Below are 17,766 nucleotides of genomic sequence, written 5' to 3'. Positions count from 1 at the left end.
CAATGCATGGGGGCTCTACACTGTATGGGGGCACAATATATGGGTACTAGACTGGCAGATTTGCATTTCTCCAGAAAACAGTACGGCGTGGATGTTACAAAATGGTCATTGCAGCTGTAGATGCATTCATTGAGAGGTGCAGTTTCTACAATGGGGTCACTTTTGGGTGTTTTCTGCTGTTCTGGCACCTTTTGAGGCTCCACAATTGTTGCCCACAAAATATATTAGCAAAATCTGTGCTCCAGAAGCAAAATTGCGCTCCTTCCTTCTCAGCCATGACGTGTGGCCTAACAGTAATTTCTCACAGCATATGGAGCAGCACCATGTTCGGGAGAAATTGTGGGGTCTAGTTTCACCTATTAACTCTCGTGAACCTGACAAATTTGCAGCAAATACAAATGTTACATTTTTACCACTAACATCTCATGTTTTCACGTCTTAATGTAATAAAATTGTGTGAGGCACCTATTGGTTCAAAATACTCACAGCACCCCTAGATGAATTCCTTAAGGGGTTCAAAATACTCACAGCACCCCTAGATGAATTCCTTGAGGGGTTCAAAATACTCACAGCACCCCTAGATGAATTCCTTGAGGGGTTCAAAATACTCACAGCACCCCTAGATGAATTCCTTGAGGGGTTCAAAATACTCACAGCACCCCTAGATGAATTCCTTGAGGGGTTCAAAATACTCACAGCACCCCTAGATGAATTCCTTGAGGGGTCAAGTTTCCAGAATGGGGGTCACTTGTTGGAGGCTTATGTTGTTTTTACATGTCAGGGGCTCTTGCAATGTGACATAGCATTCACAATCTATCCCAGGGAAATGGCGTTCTTTACTTTCCTAGCCCTGCCATGTGCCTAAGCAGAGGTTTTTGACCACATAGGGGGTATAGAAGCGCTCGGGACAAATTGCACAACAAATTATGGGGTCCGTTTTCTCCTATTATCCATTGTAAAAATTACAAATAGGGTTAAAACAATATTTTTGTGGGAAAAAAAATGAAAATTTTCAATATGCTTACCTAATGTTATCAAATTCAGTGTGGTACCTGTGGGTTCAACATGCCCACTGTACCCCTGTATAAAATCCTTGAGGGGTGTAGTTATCAAAATGGGGTCACTTGTGGGGAATTTTCACTGTTTAGGCAGGGACTCTCCAAACGCGACATGACGCCCGCAGACATTCCATTGAAGTCTGCATTACAAGACGTCATTCCTTCCGAGCCCTGCCGTGAGTCCAAACAGTGGTTTTCCTCCATAAATGGGGTATTGACATACTCAGGAGAAATTGCACAACACATTTTTTGTCCCATTTTCTCCTGTTTCCCCTGTGAAAATAAACAAATTTGGGGCTAAAAGTACATTTTTTGTGGGTAAAATGTGATTTTTTTTTTTTTTAATTTTTTTTTTTTTTATTTTTTTTTTCAGAGCTCTACGTTAGAAAGTTCTGTGAGGCACCTGTGGGTTCAAGGTGATCATCACACATCTATATAAGTTCCCTAAGGCTATTTGCACGCAATGCGGATTTGCTGCGGAACCGCAGCTGATTTTTCCTTGCAGAAACGCTGCAGTCGCACTGTGATGTACAGTACAATGTAAATCAATGGGATAAAAAAATAGCTGTGCAGAAAAATCAGTGTGGAATTGCTGCAGATTTCAAAGAAGTGCATGTCACTACTTTTGTGCGGATCTGCAGCATTTCTGCACACTCCATGTTAAAAATCCGCAGTGGCAAAAACCACAGAAAATTGGCACAAAATCCGCATCAATTCCACATAAAAACCGCACAAAATCCACAGCTGTGGATTCTGCCAGGAGATGTGGATTTTGTGCAGAAAATTCTGCACCTCTTTTCCTACATGTGCACATAGCCTAAGGAGTCTAGTTTCCAAATTGGGGTTGATTGTCAGAGGGTTTACACACATCGGGCGCTCTCCAAACGCGACATGGCGTCCTCTCTCTCGATTCCAGCCAATTTTGTGTTCAAGAGTCAACTTCCTAACAAAAAAAATTGTTTCAGAAATTGTGCTGATGTAAAGTAGACATGTTGGGAAATGCTATTTATTTACTTTTTGTGCGATATAACTCTGATTTAAGGGCATAAGAATTAAAAGTTTGAAAATGGCAATATTTTCAAATATTTCACCAAATTTCCGATGTTTTCACAAACGCAAGTCCTATGGAAGAAATTTTACCGCTGTCATGAAATGCAATAAGCACCGTAATAAAAAACAATCTCAGAATCAGCGGGATACTTGAAATGTTTCAGACTAATAACCACATAAAGCAACATTGGTCAGAATTCAAAAAGTTGTCTTGGTCATTAAGGTCAAAATTGGCTCTGTCACTAAGGGGTTAAAGACCACAACATGCTCTCAAGTTCCCACCCTGTGTGAATAGTTTGGTACTTTTATTGCAGGGTAATTTGTGCCAGTAGAGCGTCCTCTTATAAACCGTACTGGGATAGTTTTGTGTACTGTAATTCTGACCTGTAAAGCGTAACACCTTTTACTTTATGGCTCTGTTTCATGAAAAACAACCTCTGTCTGAGACTGGAGAGCCAGCTGTGATCTGTCCTTGTGTTACAAGAATGGACATTTATCTATATGGCCATTATATAATACCATATTTTTCCCGTCAATGCCGGTCTGGTTGGCCGTGACCTCCATATGTTTTCTAGGAACAGGACCCAGTGATCATCTAATTGCTCTGTAGGCTGATTTTTAAATGGTTTTGCATTTGATGAGCAAACCCTTTAATGGGGTTAAAATGTTTTAGAAAAGTACAGCACCCGCCAAGTCGAAAAATATTCATAAGTCCTTAACGCCACACCACGGGACATGGGCAGCAAATGTGACATGCATGCAGGTTACAGAGGCATGCAGAGAGAGACAGTATGGACTATGGCCGTTTCACATACAGACGCTTCAACAGGTACAGGTCTTTAATGGGGTTATCTGGATCTTTAACAACTTGTATACTGCCCATCTGGTTGCCCACATATGGCACTACAAGAAAGTTTTAGAACTTCCTTACACAGTAAGACCCTGCAGGGATTGTGGAGCTTAAGGGATGAGACAGAGCCAAGAGCTACTAGGTCTTGGCAGACTAAGATCCACTCGACAGCGAAGGCAGAAGGCTAAATTGCCAGCTAAGTAATAAACAATTTATTTATGATCTTATGGTGGGGGGGTATAATGTCTAAAATAAAAATGAAAGAAAAACCTAAACAGGTAACTCTCAGGCTCAAACTTCTTTTTCTAATCCTGCCCGTGATGAAAAACCCTTATGTCCAATATGCAGAAATTTTAAAAATAAGTCACAGAAAGGAGAATACAGTTTAAAACCTATTTTAGTGGAAATTAATGAAATAAGAACATGTATAAAAATAAGTGAAATGTATCACCGATAAGAGGTAAATGATATGAATACCCCTAGTCACCTGTGCTTTAGTAGTGACTGCGCCTAATACCACACTTCAATACAGCTTTCCCCAATTCATGGAAATGGGACTGGGAGGTAAAACCAGGCAAAGCAGCTGTTTGGGAAACTATATAGGCGACCAACGAGAAGGGTGCAAGAATTTAATGCCAACCTTAAAACCACCAACAGTCCATGCTGGCCCTCGTCCTGTTCCATAATTATGGAGAACATAGACATCAGACTCCATCTAACAACTCTAAGGCTATGTGCACACGTTGCGGATTAGGCTTAGGAATTTCTGGTGTGGATTCTGCCTCTCCTGGCAGAAAATGCACCTGCGGTTCCGCAGCGTTTTTTGTGCGTTTTTGCTGCGGTTTTATTGCGGATTTGCTGCGTTTTTTTACCTCTGCGGTTTTCTATAATGGAATGGGTACAAAAACGCTGCAGATTAACAAAAAAGTGACATGCTACTTCTTTTAAACCGCAGCGTTTCTGCAGCGGATTTTCCGCAAAGTGTGCTCAACATTTTTTGTTCTCATTGATTTACATTGTACTGTAAATCAATAGTGGATCTGCAGCGTTTCTGCACCTCAAAAAACGCTGTGGATCCGCAGGAAATCCACAACGTGTGCACATACCCTAAGGGCTTCTGCACACACAGCTTTTTCAGATTTTACTGTATTTCTTGTAAAAACCCTCCGTGAAGTATTTTTGTTAATTGACAACTTTATTGTTTTTTTTGCTATTTTGTTAATTTTGTACTTGCATTTTTCCTTGCATTTTTTAAGTTCTATAGAACAGTCTTTTGGTAAAATGCTACAGATCAAAAAAATCCTTTATTTGGTAAAAAAAGTCTGTTACGCTGCACATCGGCGTCAGAGGTCCATCAAAATGTCTGCAAGACAATTGTTTCCAACAAAACACAGGACATCTTGGACATCACCCAATGGACCCCAATATAAAACAATGGACTTAAATTCCCATCCAAAATGCTGATACTCTACTACAGCTGGAAAATCCCGATGGAAAATTCTCTGTATACGCCTTGTGTGCACATACCCTTCAAGGAATCTAGTTGTGTGGTGACCGATTTTTCTTTCATCTGCCTGTCTTGGGAAATCTCTTCTCATTACTAATTATGTGAGCCCTGGAAATGTTCCCTGCTAATTATAAGTCTATTATATTTATGCCTATATAACGCTGACCTTTTAGGGTGTGTGCACACGGAGTTTCTTTGAGGCGGTCAAGAAAAACGAGGTTTCAAGTGGAACCACTCTTTCTAAACGCTCCTTCTTTGAGGAGTGATGATGCGCTGACACTGCTTCAGCCGGTGATGTGCCGCAGCAGCCATGTGTCAACACTCGACGTTGTCGCTGCTGGCCAGTAGACCGAGACCAGCTGGGCTGACAAGGGCAGCCACGCACATGGGAAAGAGGAGGTTGGAAAGATGTTTAACTATACACAATTGTTTTCAAGCAAGTCAGTCATCATGAGACTGATGATCCCAGTGATTGGCTGCAGCAGTTGTGTGCGCTGCAGTCATAACGCCACCTCTGCCGCCTGTGAACAAAGGCTTCGGGCAGTGCCACATAGGCAGTCTTGGACTTGCAGTGTATTGTATATTATTTTTTACAATGACAGAAATAAGAGAAAAATCCCAGCAGCTGAGAGAAGAACGGGGAAATAGATGTGCTCTGCAGAGGGGACTATTGTAGGGGGGCAGGGGACTATTGTAGGGGGCTGGTCTTGCCCAGTGACGTGACTCGCTGCTTTGCGCCCTTGAACCCTCATGTTTCTCCCCTGCCTGCCCCCTTCACTAGTCTTGCTGTTTTTGTTTTCTGCCTCTCGCCCCTCCTCTGTTGTGACTGGCAGACGCTAGCACAGGTTGAGCTTGGCGTTATTGCTCAGAAGTTTAGCAAATTTCCACGTGCACCTCAGTACAATAGCTATTTACGACGCATTGTGACTAGCTAATTGCTAGTCATTAGGAGAGATTACATTTAAGTGCTTATTAAAATTGTATCTACCTTTCTTGCAATATTGCTAGCTAGTATAGGGTGTGTGTCGGAACAAAATTGCAGCACCTTTTAGGGAACAATCCCAAATAGAAAATCATTTGCTGCATTTACCCAAAATCCATCCTTATTCAGATATATTAATGAGGTGTTAGGTGCACCCTGGGTGTGGCCAAGTAGTTCAGCGCACCTTCCCACCTACTTCTTCTCCATGTATCTCCAGTGTCCTGTAAAGCTATCAATCAGCGATGAGATGGCAAACAAGTAGGGTGGAAGGAACCGTGAACTGCTCGGCCACACCAGGGGTGCTTCATTCACCTCATTAGTGTATTCGACATTTTTTTAATTTTTTTTTTTACCAAAAGTAGTAATGACTTAAAACACTTAAGATGTCGTTTATATTAAGTCTTTGTGCCCATCCAAGGTGCTGTGCTTGGTTTGGACACTCATTTTGTTTCGATAAGCCTCCATTTAAACATGTAGTCAATTGTGCAAACCTCCGAGAGAAACTGCTGCACTCCAGACGGGAAAAGGCAACCATCCAACATCCCGCCCGTATTGTCCTAATAAAAAGGACGTGCGGCAGCAACGCTCAATGCCCCATGATATAAGGAGCAGAGAAGTACTACAGTTCCCTGCAGGTTTTGTGGGGGACGGTTTGTTCCCTCAGGTCAGTCACATTGATTATTGGAACGAAAATCGAGGCACGATGCTGAAGTTTTGTATTTCATAAAAACCTATTTAGTTAAAAGCATGACTTTTTAGCTGAAAGTGAATTTTGCAATCGTCTCTCATTAGGATTTCTGGGCTAATTCTTTTCTGTGCATGACTGTACATAGCAGATGCAGAATATGTTACAAGCAGTGCGCTCCGGTGAGCTCGCTCTGGCGGTAGGACCTGTACCACACTAGTCATCTAACGGGAGGAGTGAGGGACTTACTGGCAAGACCTTACAGTCTGGGAGAAAATAGTGGTGACTAGAGAGGTAACAAAAATTGGGAATCAAACAGGTAATGCTTTAAAGGGAATCTGTCTCCAGGGTCCTTGGAGCAGGGTCCTTGATTCCAGTGTTGTATCACTTACTGGGCTGCTTAGTGAAATTTTTATTAAACCTGTGTTTTATCTTCAGATTATCACTATTTGACTACTTGTCCTTCTGCCGGGTAGTCAAACCACACCCCCCACCATTGATTGGCAGCTTTCTGTGTACACTATGCATAGGCAGAAAGCTGCCAATGAGCGTTGTGGGCGGAGAATTGCTTGAAGTGCTACAGTGAAAACTATAGCGAGTAGTAGAGTTAGTGATACATCACTGGAATCAGGTTTTCTGCCCCTACCTCATGCTTCTCTCAGGTGGGATAACAAAAGCCTATTGATCGATTCGCTTTCTGAAGCCCCTGTTGCTGTCGCTCCAGTGTTACAGGGCTGCAGCACTTATCTTCAAAACCGCTGCTGCCTGTCATTGGTCTCAGTGGTGTTATCAAAGTAGAATGTGTATTTTTTTTCCCCTTTTGTTCAATGACCTCTACCATAAAATCTTTTGTTTACTAAAAATAATCATGTTTTTTGTTTTATCCATCAGTTTATTAAGCTTTATCTATATCTATCTAATTTTTTTTTCTATACTCATTGAAATGGTGAAACTGGTGTGCCCTTGTGAATGCAGCTTGGTAAATGGATGGCACCAAGGACTTGGGTATAACATTGGAACTACATTAGACTTCCTCTGAAGGATGTGGGACTATTCCACGGCTGGCCTGCTCGATTACCTGAACCCCGTCCCTGATCTATGTGCATATTATAGATCATGAGGGTGAACACTGTGGCTTACTTTTAGAAACAATTCCGTGATCTCCTGGGACTGGACCCAATCCTTCCCTTGGCTCCACATGTACAGCTTATGCCTGCGTGCAGCGCGATTTCCGATAATCCGTCTGCATCTGAGCCTGGTAGCAGCTTCTATTGAGGTGCACATCTGTCGTTTGGCATAGACTAATTTTTACATGTTACAAAGGACCCCCCGGACTTTCAAAAGCCATCACTGCAAATTGGGAGATCCACATGCGGCAGGCTTCTGTCATGCATGTTCTCGTCATGATTTGCGACAGAACATCTACATGGAAGAAAAGCCGACCTACCTGTTCCCTTGTCAGGCTTACATAACCCCATTCTGGGTCCGCAGACAGTTATATAAGGAGCGGGAAATGCTTAATTTTGGAAACTTTCTTGGATCGGCAGGAGGAAATTGCTGTTGCAAATGTGAACTTTGTTTACCGCTAATTAGGTCTCCTATAAGTGGAGGAGGAAAATGCAGGTCAGCCAGCAGGGTCCCATATTGCTCAGATCAATATGTCTCCACCGTGTGACTTTGTGATCGATGCCTAGAGCAGCAGGGACTTCAGGCAAGCATTAGCAAGCTGCACCCGGTTATCAGTGGGCATGGACAGCCGCAGCTTTCTTGTCAGCAACCCTTTCACAACCACAGGGTTTTGCCATGAAAGGTCCCTCAAATAAATCTCGTATCTCTTAAGTCGGAGGACCACCCCAAATTGCCATAAAAAATGGATTGTGATTCGTGATGAGCGAACATGTTCTGATTAGGTGTTATCCAGCACGCTTGTATGCTAACCGAGGGTCTCCGTCGTGTTCGAAAAATATGTTCAAGTCCCTGCGGCGTTTAGACTCCCACAACACATGCAGGGATTGCCTGTTTGTTAGGCAAACATGTGCACATGTTGAGTATTTGAGTTTTTTACCTCAGTATTTGTAAGCTAAAGTCAGGAGTGGGAGAGTAAGGCCATGTTCACACAGTGCGTTTTTTACCGCGGAACCGCGGCGGTTTTGCCGCTGCGGTTCCGCAGCTGTTTTCCATGCAGGGTACAGTACACTGTACCCTATGGAAAACAGGACACACTGTGCACATGGTCCGGAAATTGTAAAAAAAAAGACGCGCTGAATAGCTCCCGGAAAAAAGAAGGAGCATGTCAATTCTTTTTCCGGAGCCGCAGCGGTTCTGCACCCATAGACCTCCATTGTGAGGTCCAAACCGCAGTAAAACCCGCAGATCAAAAATATATCTGCGGGTTTTACTGCGATTTGATGTGCAGAACCGCTGCAGCAGGAAGTGCGGGGAGCGGGCGGAAGTGCGTGGGCGGAGTGTGGCTGCCCCCCCCGTGTTCCGATCCCGCCCCCCCGTGCTCCGATGCCCCCCCCCAGTGCTCCGATGCCCCCCCCCAGTGCTCTGATGCCCCCCCCGTGCCCTAATCTCCCCCCCTTATACTCACCCGGCGTCCCGGTGTCCGTCCGGCCGTCTTCTCCCTGGGCGCCGCCATCTTGCAAAATGGCGGGCGCATGCGCAGTGCGCCCGCCGAATCTGCCGGCCGGCAGATTCGTTCCAAAGTGCATTTTGATCACTGAGATATAACCTATCTCAGTGATCAAAATAAAAAAATAGTAAATGACACCCCCCCCCTTTGTCACCCCCATAGGTAGGGACAATAAAAAATATAAAGAATTTTTTTTTTTTTTTTTTCACTAAGGTTAGAATAGGGGTAGGGGTAGGGTTAGGGGTAGGGTTAGGGGTAGGGTTAGGGTTAGGGGTAGGGTTAGGGTTAGGGGTAGGGTTAGGGTTAGGGGTAGGGTTAGGGGTAGGGTTAGGGGTAGGGTTAGGGGTAGGGTTAGGGTTAGGGGTAGGGTTAGGGTATTTTCAGCCATTTTAACCTTAAAAAAATTCCTAGAAAACACACAGACTCTGGCTAGAAAACTGCATCAAAAAAACGCATCAAAAAACGCATCAAAAAACGCATCAAAAACGGACCAAAAAAGGACCAAAAAAAGGACCTGCGTTTTCTGCCAAGAGCTGCAGTTTTTTAAAAAACAGTCAGGAAAAAAAAAGGATGGAAATCCTGAACGTGTGAACATACCCTAAAAGTAGAATAGAAACACGTCACCACTTCTGGATTTATCACCCTCTCCTGGGTTTGGCTTACAAATACTGAGGTAAAAAACTTTCCAAATACTGCTAGTGTGCATGTGGCCTAACAGTGGTATTGGTGACACAACTATTTTGCCAATATATCACGTTTCCCTTTTTTTTTATCTGGTGGTATTTGTTGTTCTTTTATTTTCTCCATAAGTCTTGTAAATTGCGTACTTGATTCATTAATTTTGAGCAAAGTCAAAGATGGTCTTAATAATGTGTTGTGTTTTTTTGTGATTTCGTAGTGCAAAAACGGCCACCCGTTATGCCAAACATGGCTCAAAAATTGCACCAAAATATCTGATGTAAAAAACTATTCCAGGGGTGGGATTCAAACGGATAGATGAACATGGCACAAAATACTAAAGATTAGACACACAGGTGCAAACATGGTAATTAATTGGGACCACGGTGGTTACATGCTGTATGTTAAAGGGAATCTCAGTAGGATTAACCCAGCTAAGCCATGTATATGGACATGCAAGGTCATAGGACGCTGAATAAAATGACACCTTGATATCTCATCTGATGTCTTTGTAGAGAAATCTTGTATGTAAATGAGCTGTTAAGATCTATGGGCCGGACACTGATCTGCATGAGAATCTGCCTAAAGAGGTGTGGACAATGACTGAGCATTAGAAATACAGTGATAGCCGAAAGTGTTGGCACCCTTGAAATTGTTCCAGGAAATTAAGTATTTATTATTTTAATTATACGTTTTGTTATACACATGTTTTTCCTTTTGTGGATATTGTAACAACAGGAAAAAAACAGAAAAAAAGGCAAATTGAACATCATTTCAAACACAACCCCAAAAATGGGCCAGACAAAATAGTTGGCACCCTCAGCTTAATATTTGGTTGCACACCCTTTGGAATAAATAGCTGCAATAGATGGCTTTCTATAACCATCAACAAGCTTCTAACACATCTCATCTGGAATTTTGGACCACTCTTATTCCAACTTCTCCAGGTCTCTCATATTGGAAAGACACTTTCTCCCTACAGCAATCTTAATATCTCTCCAGAGGTCTTCAAAGGGATTTAGATCCAGATTTATTCATGGCCACTTCTGAACTCTCCAATGCTGTTCCATCCATTTCTGAATTCTTTTTGAAGTATATTTGGAGTCCTCCTCAGTTGCCTGCCATAGAGCTTTATTTCATTCAAATGTGGACGGATAGTTTGCACTGACACTGATGCACCCTGAGCCTGCAGGACATCTTGACTTTCTTTGGAACCTGATTAAGGCTGCTTATCCACCATCCCAACTATCCTGCTTTGCAACCTTTCATCAGTTTTTTTTCTGCTGTCCACATCCAGGGAGATTAGCTACAGTGCGATGGGTTGCAAACTTCTTGATTAGGTTGCGCACCATGGACAAAGGAACATCAAGATCTCTGGAGATGGACTTGTAACCTTCAGATTGTTGATATTGTTCAACAATTTGGGATCTCAAGTCCCCAGACAGTTCTCTTCTCCCCTTTCTCATCTCCGTGCTTAGTGTGGCGCACACAGATACACAATGCAAATATTCTCCCCTTTTATCTGGTTTCAGGTGTGATTTTCATATTGCCAGCACCTGTTACTTGCCACAGGTGTATTTGAACGAGCATTACAAGCTTGAAACAAAATTGTTTAACCACGTTGTGTGGAATTATGGCCAATTTGCCTTTTTTTCAGTATTTTTTATGTTTTTTTTGTGCTCCAATATTCACAAAGGAAATACCGTAAACGTGCATAACAAAACATATGTAACTGCATTAATTTCCTGGGAGAAATACTTCATTTTCTGGAACACTTTCAAGGGTGCCAACACTTTCAACCATGACTGTATGCTTCTCTGTGTTTTTCCGACTTGCCTGATGTTTCATCACATGGTGTTTTAAAGTAAACTGATTTCATATCTGATCTTATCTACTCTTGGCGTCCTTTGCATTGAATTGCCGTTCAATAAAAGCACTGTTTCCTTCCATTGCTTGTCATTTCCATGAACAATGAGTCGTTATATTTACCCTTCCGAATGCTTGGTGGGCGGTTTCGTTCAGAAATGATTACTTATTATATTCGGATTTCTTTTAATATTGGACTCTTATCGCTTGTGTAATCCTGAGCATGCTTGTCACATTAGCATCTCGTACACTCGCATGCTCCCACTAACAACCATTCTGGCTTTCTCCTTTCAGACACTGATTGCCCACTAGCTTCTTTTCTGTTTTGTATGTACTTTTGCATTTCACATTTTCCAAATATTCCATTTTAATTCCCACATTGTGAACTTTCTTTTTCACAGATTGTGCTGTAAATGTCCATAAAAACTGCAAGACATTACTACCTGAATGCGCCAGCAGCAAATCAAAGGTACAATTTATCTTCTGTATCGCTGATTCCATGAGCAGCGGCAGAGTTACATGGGCACGTTGTTTAGGGCATATTTGCTGGGGACATCTATTACATGATTCTCCTCCCATGAAATATGATTTTGTCCAAGAGTCTTGATTTATGGGAATAAACGTTAGTGAAAAATTTGTGTTGCTTGTGGATTTATACATTACTCTTTGATGTGCACTGAACGGATGTGAGCATATGGGCGACTGCTTTGCGCAGTGCCAGGTAATTGCCCCCTCTGCTCAGATTTTGCAGGGTACTAGATTGTTACACTTAGAATCCAGACTTATGCAACAGCAGAATTTTATGTTCTATCATAGGTGCATAAAAACAGAAGGATGTGACCAATGGCGCTCTGTAGACCTTATTGACTTCTTATCTGGTCCTTTGTCATCGGGTGCCCTAACAGGGTTTGTAATTTTCACGGAAAACAGCACTACTTGCTGTACTAAGTTCATTTTCTTTATCAAGCGTAATTTAAATCTTCATACAGATGTAAATGGAGCCTAACCTGGAAAATATTGGTGCAGACTTGCCAAGATCATGAATCCCTCTGCACTACCTGGGCATCACTACTCTGGATGGCATAGTTTAAAGGGAACCTGTTATGTCAACAACTGCTATTAAAGGGAATCTGTCACCCCAAAAATTGTATATGAGCTAAGGTCACTGTCATCAGGGGCTTCTCTACAGCATCCGGTAATGCTGTAGATAAGCCCCCTATAAGAAAAACAGGTTATATTATACTCATCCAGGGGCAGTCCCGCTGCAGTCTGGGTCTGATGGGTGTCACGGTCCGGCACCTCCCATCTTCATACGATGATGTCCTCTTCTTTGCTTCCTGTCACGGCTCCTGCGCAGGCGTACTTTATCTGCCCTGTTGAGGGCTGCGTAAAGTACTGCAGTGCGCAGGAGCCGGGCCTCTCTGACCTTTCCCGGTGCCTGTGCACTGCAGTACTATGCTCAACAGGGCAGACAAAGTACGCCTGCTCCGGAGCCGCAACAGGAAGACAAGAGGAGGACGTCATCGTAAGAAGATAGAAGGCGCCGTACCGCGATACCCATTGAACCCGGACCGCAGCGGCCCCGCCCCTGGGTGAGTATAATCTAACCTTTTTTTCTCATCTTTCAGGATACATCGGGGGCTTATCTACAGCATTCCAGAATACTATAGATAAGCCCCTGATGCCGGTGGGCTTATCTCATATACGATTTCTGGGGTGACAGATTCCCTTTAACCTGCAGTTATGGGGTTAATCTGCAGGTTAATAGCTTTCTAAAGCAGCGTGACCGCCACACTGAAAGCTTGGCTACCTGGAGGAAATTAACTTTTTTTTTTTTTTTTTTTTCCTCCCGGAGGCCTCTAGCTTTAAGTTGTCAGTCAAAGCCCCTGGCATTGCATTACTGCTCTAGAAAATAGGATACGCAGATACTTGGCACATAATTTGGCCAATTCATGTGTGCCCAGCAGCCAATGACGAGGCAATCTTCGTTGCTGGGAACCTATCCTAATGTGATTCCTTTCCTGGGCTGGGCCTACATTTATATGGGTAGATGGGATCCTGCTGTGATTAAACTGCCATGGGCTGATGGGTGGGTATCTATGCTTAACTAACTTTTTCTTTTTTTTTTTTTTTGCTTCTCCTAGATTGGGTTATGTATATTGCTACACAACATCTTATGTAGTATGCAATAAACTTAGTTCCTATACCCAAATATCTATGTGGCTATTTGTAATGAATACCGCGTTTTTTATGGAGTTTCATTTCCAGAAAAGAGTGGGAAAAATTGGTGGACCTGGACATGTGACCAGGTCAATAGTGGCCAGTTTTTGCTCTTATTTTATTCCCGCTGGTCCTCTGATTATTTTTCTTTTTTGCTTTGTAGGGCTGTGTGTGCACGTTGAATATTTGCTTGCAGAAATTTCTGCAAGATTTCTGCATCTCTTGGCAGGAAAAATTCTGCAGCAAAAACGCGCATTTTTCATGCGTTTTTGTACAGCAATGAAGGCTTTTTTGAGCTTAATAAAGATACCGTATTTTTCGCTTTATAAGACTCACCTGATTATAAGATGCACCTAGATTTTAGAGCGGAAAATAAGAAAAAAATATTTTGAGCCAAATAGTGTGCAAAAACCTTTAATAAAATATAAAACTATTATCTGTGGATGACGCTCTATTATGGGGGATCTGTGAATTATACAGTACAGTGCCTGCAGCACCATATATTGTGACTACCACCCTCCTGCTGTGTTTTTGCTGTGGATTGATGGACTCAATGGAAGTCAGTGGGTGCGGAAGCGCAATAAGAATCGACATGCTGCAGAAAAAAAACACCCTGCAAATACTGACTGAAATTTACTGATCATGAGCACAACACGTCAGGATTGTCATTGAATTACCTTGCACAAGGATTCCATTGCGTTTTTAGACCATTTCCGTGCGGGAAAAAAACGCGGTGAAAATACATCAGAAACGCATCTTGTGCACATAGCCTAAGTCTGCCACGTTCCAGAGAGATGAGCAGTTTTTATATAGTGCTACTTTTTATGGTCTTTTCCAAGGGGGCGTGACTAACAGGATTCTCTGGGGGGCATGTCTTTGAGCTGCTGGGCATTATTACCCTGAGAGCATAAAAATTATCGCTAAAGACCGCAACAAATAGCACCAAATAAAAGCAATCCAATTGTAGGAATTTAAAAAAAATGGGGGGAAAAAAAACGAATTCTCAGTGGAGGAACAGGAATAAAAGAGCGAAAACGGTTCACTTTTGACCTGGTGACGTGTCCTCTTTGTCTTCACTGAGCTGTAAGTGCATATGGTAACTATAAAAATCTCAGGTAATTGAGGGTCCTCATAAAGAGAGGATCTAATAACACTCTCTACTGCTGAGAAAAGAAAAGTAATGTGGTAAAGCCACATCCAGTGTTACAGAAGAAACATTTCTGAGAAAATATTTATCCCTTTTTTTTATGTTTTTTGTTTTCTCAATGAAAGAAAAGTCTAAGGTATGTGTGGGTTTCCTCTGGTACTCCTGTTTTTTCCCACGCTCCAAAGACATCCTGATAGGGGATCTAGATTGTGAGCCCCAATGGGGACAGTGCTGTGGAATATGATGGCTCTATATAGGGGAGTAAATATAGTCTCAATCTGTATAGGTGAGCTAACCGGGAATCTGCTGGATATTGCTATTCTACACTGTACAACATTATGGTTATACAATAATTCGCATACATTGCTGGTGCTGTACCGCACCCTGTTAATATCAAAAACCTCCATTCCAACTTTTCTTTCCTCTGCAGAAGGACAGTTCCCACAAGCCTGTAACATCTACCCAAGTGTCATCTGTGTCATATCAGCAAGGTACCGACATGCTTCTCTTTACTACTTGGGCTACGTGCACACATTGAGTAAATGGATGCAGAAAAAATGCAGCTGCAAAAACGTGCGTTTTTTCCCTGCGTTTTTGAATGAAGTCAAAGGTAAAAAATGCCAGGCAAAAACGCACAGAGAACTGACATGCAGCAGATTGTGACTTGCAGATTTGGTGCAAAAGTAAATTCTCAAGGTGTGCATGAGAACTGTTTTCTCATTCGCTTTGCTGGCTACAGGTTTTGTCACAAATCTGCATGGCAAAAACGCACCAAATCTGCAACGTTTGCACAAGCCCTTATACTCGTGTTTTGGAAATGTGTCTCTACTTTGGACATTAGAAATTGGACAGTCTGATTTTTTTTTTTTTTTTTTTTTTTCCTTGTTCCCAGTACCCCATTTTATTTCACAGACTGAATAGTTTTGATGTGTACCTTAGGGCGTGAGCCTACTACCCTGCTTTTCCTAAAATAATGAAGCGTTTTATATTTTTGCTCCAAAAGATGGGTTAGGGATTATTTTCAGGGGATGTCTTATTTTTTTTCCATTGACAACAATACACACACAAGCAGCACATACACGTGTGTGCCTGTATATACACACACTGCGCATATGGTACATACCAGCCTGTCTCCTTCAGTTTAAAGACCTGCTCCTGCCCCTAAAAGAGTGCTGGTCCTGGCAATTCACCAGTTTGTCTCCCTTCCCCAAACGCTGGTCCTGGCTGTAACGAGGACTTATTTTTGGATTAGGGCTGATATTTCAAGCATACTGTAAAATCATGCTAAGGCTTATTTACGGAGTAGGTCTTATTTTCAAGGAAGCATGATGTTTGGGACTTAAAAACATTTTTCTTTTTTTTTCCTTGACTTAACCTTTTCTTTTTATGGGGTGAAACGTACTGTAGTTTTGAAAGGCACCATTGTGTAATAAAAAAAATAGAGCAGTGCTGCCATTGCTTTTGTGTTTTACATTTTTTTTACAATGAGCCACAACATTACATTTTTGTAGACTTAGCCACATGTATGTTTTTCAGTATTATTATTATGTTTGAAGTGTTTATATAAATACACTTCTGATATTGCTATTTAACTGACAGACAGTCTGTTAGGCCTTGTAAGTTATAGCTATGGCAGCTGGTCAAATTGAGGCACCATTGGCACCTTGTGTGCTGGAACGCTGATAGGATGAGAGAGGGACCCTTTCTCTCTAATCAACCATCTAAATACTAATACTGTTGACTGGCTCTTCTGATCACTACTGTCAGCCAACTCCAGGCTCCCCTTAGTTATGGCACAAGTACAACTTCTGCACCCTTGTGATCACTCAAAATGGTTCGTCAAGGTGTGCCCACTGTGCCAGCAACAAGACATACTATTATTTTAGGGTGTAGGGATGGGTTAAACAAAATAGTTGCCCTGCCTTTCAGTAAATGTAGGAAAGGTTAAATAAAATGGATGGTCTGCCTTTAGCAAAAAATATTTACTAGTACCTGAAAGCAATAGCTTGCCTAAAGGGAACCTTTCACTGTTGCCAAAATCATTATTCACAGCTCTTCCTATGGTCTTCTTGTGAAGCACCTAAACGTTTCAGAGAAAAGCATACCTGGGTGTAATTTGCACAGTCAGGTTCTGATTCATGCTGACCAATGTTTGGGCGAAATTAATTGACTGACAGGTTCCTTTTAAAACTTAGGAAGAAGGGCAAACGTTGATTAAAACATATAGGCCATCTGCAACTCCTCACTGAAGGACCCCCAAATACTTCGAAGTTTTTAGTGTTGGCGAAGACAACTGTTCGTGTACAGAAGGACTGGACAAAAATTAATTTGGACAAGCTAGCTCCCATTATGTTCAAAGGGGTTGGCCATCTTTAGGGACAATTCTTTTAACTTAAATACATGTAATTTGGTTTCAAAATCTTTTTTTGCAATTGTTTCATTATAGATTTTTTACAGATTGGCTTTTTGTTTAACTGCACGTTTTACTTTAATGTGGTTTGTGGCCTTAAACCAGCTGAGAGGAGCTCCAAAAAAGACGGATGAGAAAGTTATAAATTTTCCTGAAAATGGCTGCTAGTGGAGGACCAAGTGGCCAGATGTGTCCATCACCTGAGAAGGCTGGTAGCCAGGTCTGGTCACAAAATGACTGCTAGTGAAGGATCATGTGGCCATACGTGTCCATCAGCTGAGAAGACTGGTGGCCAGGTCTGGTCACAAAATGGCTGCTAGTGGAAAAGCATGTGGCCAGATGTGTCCATCACCTGAAAGGCTGGTGGCCAGGTTTGGTCACAAAATGGCTGCTAGTGGAGAAGCATGTGGCTAGATATGTCCATCCCCGGAGAAAACTGGTGGCCAAGTCTGGTCACAAAATGGCTGCTAGTGGAGGAGCATGTGGCTAGATATGTCCATCACCGGAGAAAGCTGGGTGCCAGGTCTGGTCACAAAATGGCTGTTAGTGGAGGAGCATGTGGCCAGATGTGTCCATCAGCTGAGAAGGCTAGTGACCAGGTCTGGTCACAAAATGGCTGCTAGTGGAGAAGCATGTGGCTAGATATGACCATCACCGGAGAAAGCTGGTGGCCAAGTC

At 42.4% G+C, this 17,766-nt stretch overlaps 1 protein-coding gene across 4 annotated transcripts in view; it reads left to right on the top strand.

Moving 5' to 3' along the window:
• Positions 1-17,766, top strand: part of ARHGEF18 (Rho/Rac guanine nucleotide exchange factor 18) — a 91,118-nt gene that overhangs the window by 38,177 nt on the left and 35,175 nt on the right. For 3 of the 4 annotated variants that reach the window (XM_069741729.1, XM_069741723.1, XM_069741713.1), the window contains exons 2-3: positions 11,713-11,780; positions 15,109-15,169. In XM_069741729.1, coding sequence (XP_069597830.1) covers positions 11,713-11,780; positions 15,109-15,169 — 129 coding nt within the window. The remainder of the gene's footprint in view (positions 1-11,712; positions 11,781-15,108; positions 15,170-17,766) is intronic. The other variant, XM_069741736.1, reaches the window with a different exon arrangement.

This window comes from Ranitomeya imitator, chromosome 1 (genome assembly GCF_032444005.1).
Source record: "Ranitomeya imitator isolate aRanImi1 chromosome 1, aRanImi1.pri, whole genome shotgun sequence".
Classification (NCBI taxonomy): Eukaryota; Metazoa; Chordata; class Amphibia; order Anura; family Dendrobatidae; genus Ranitomeya; species Ranitomeya imitator.
Note: the sequence above shows the minus strand (reverse complement) of the source record. Positions and strands in the feature narration are given on the sequence as shown.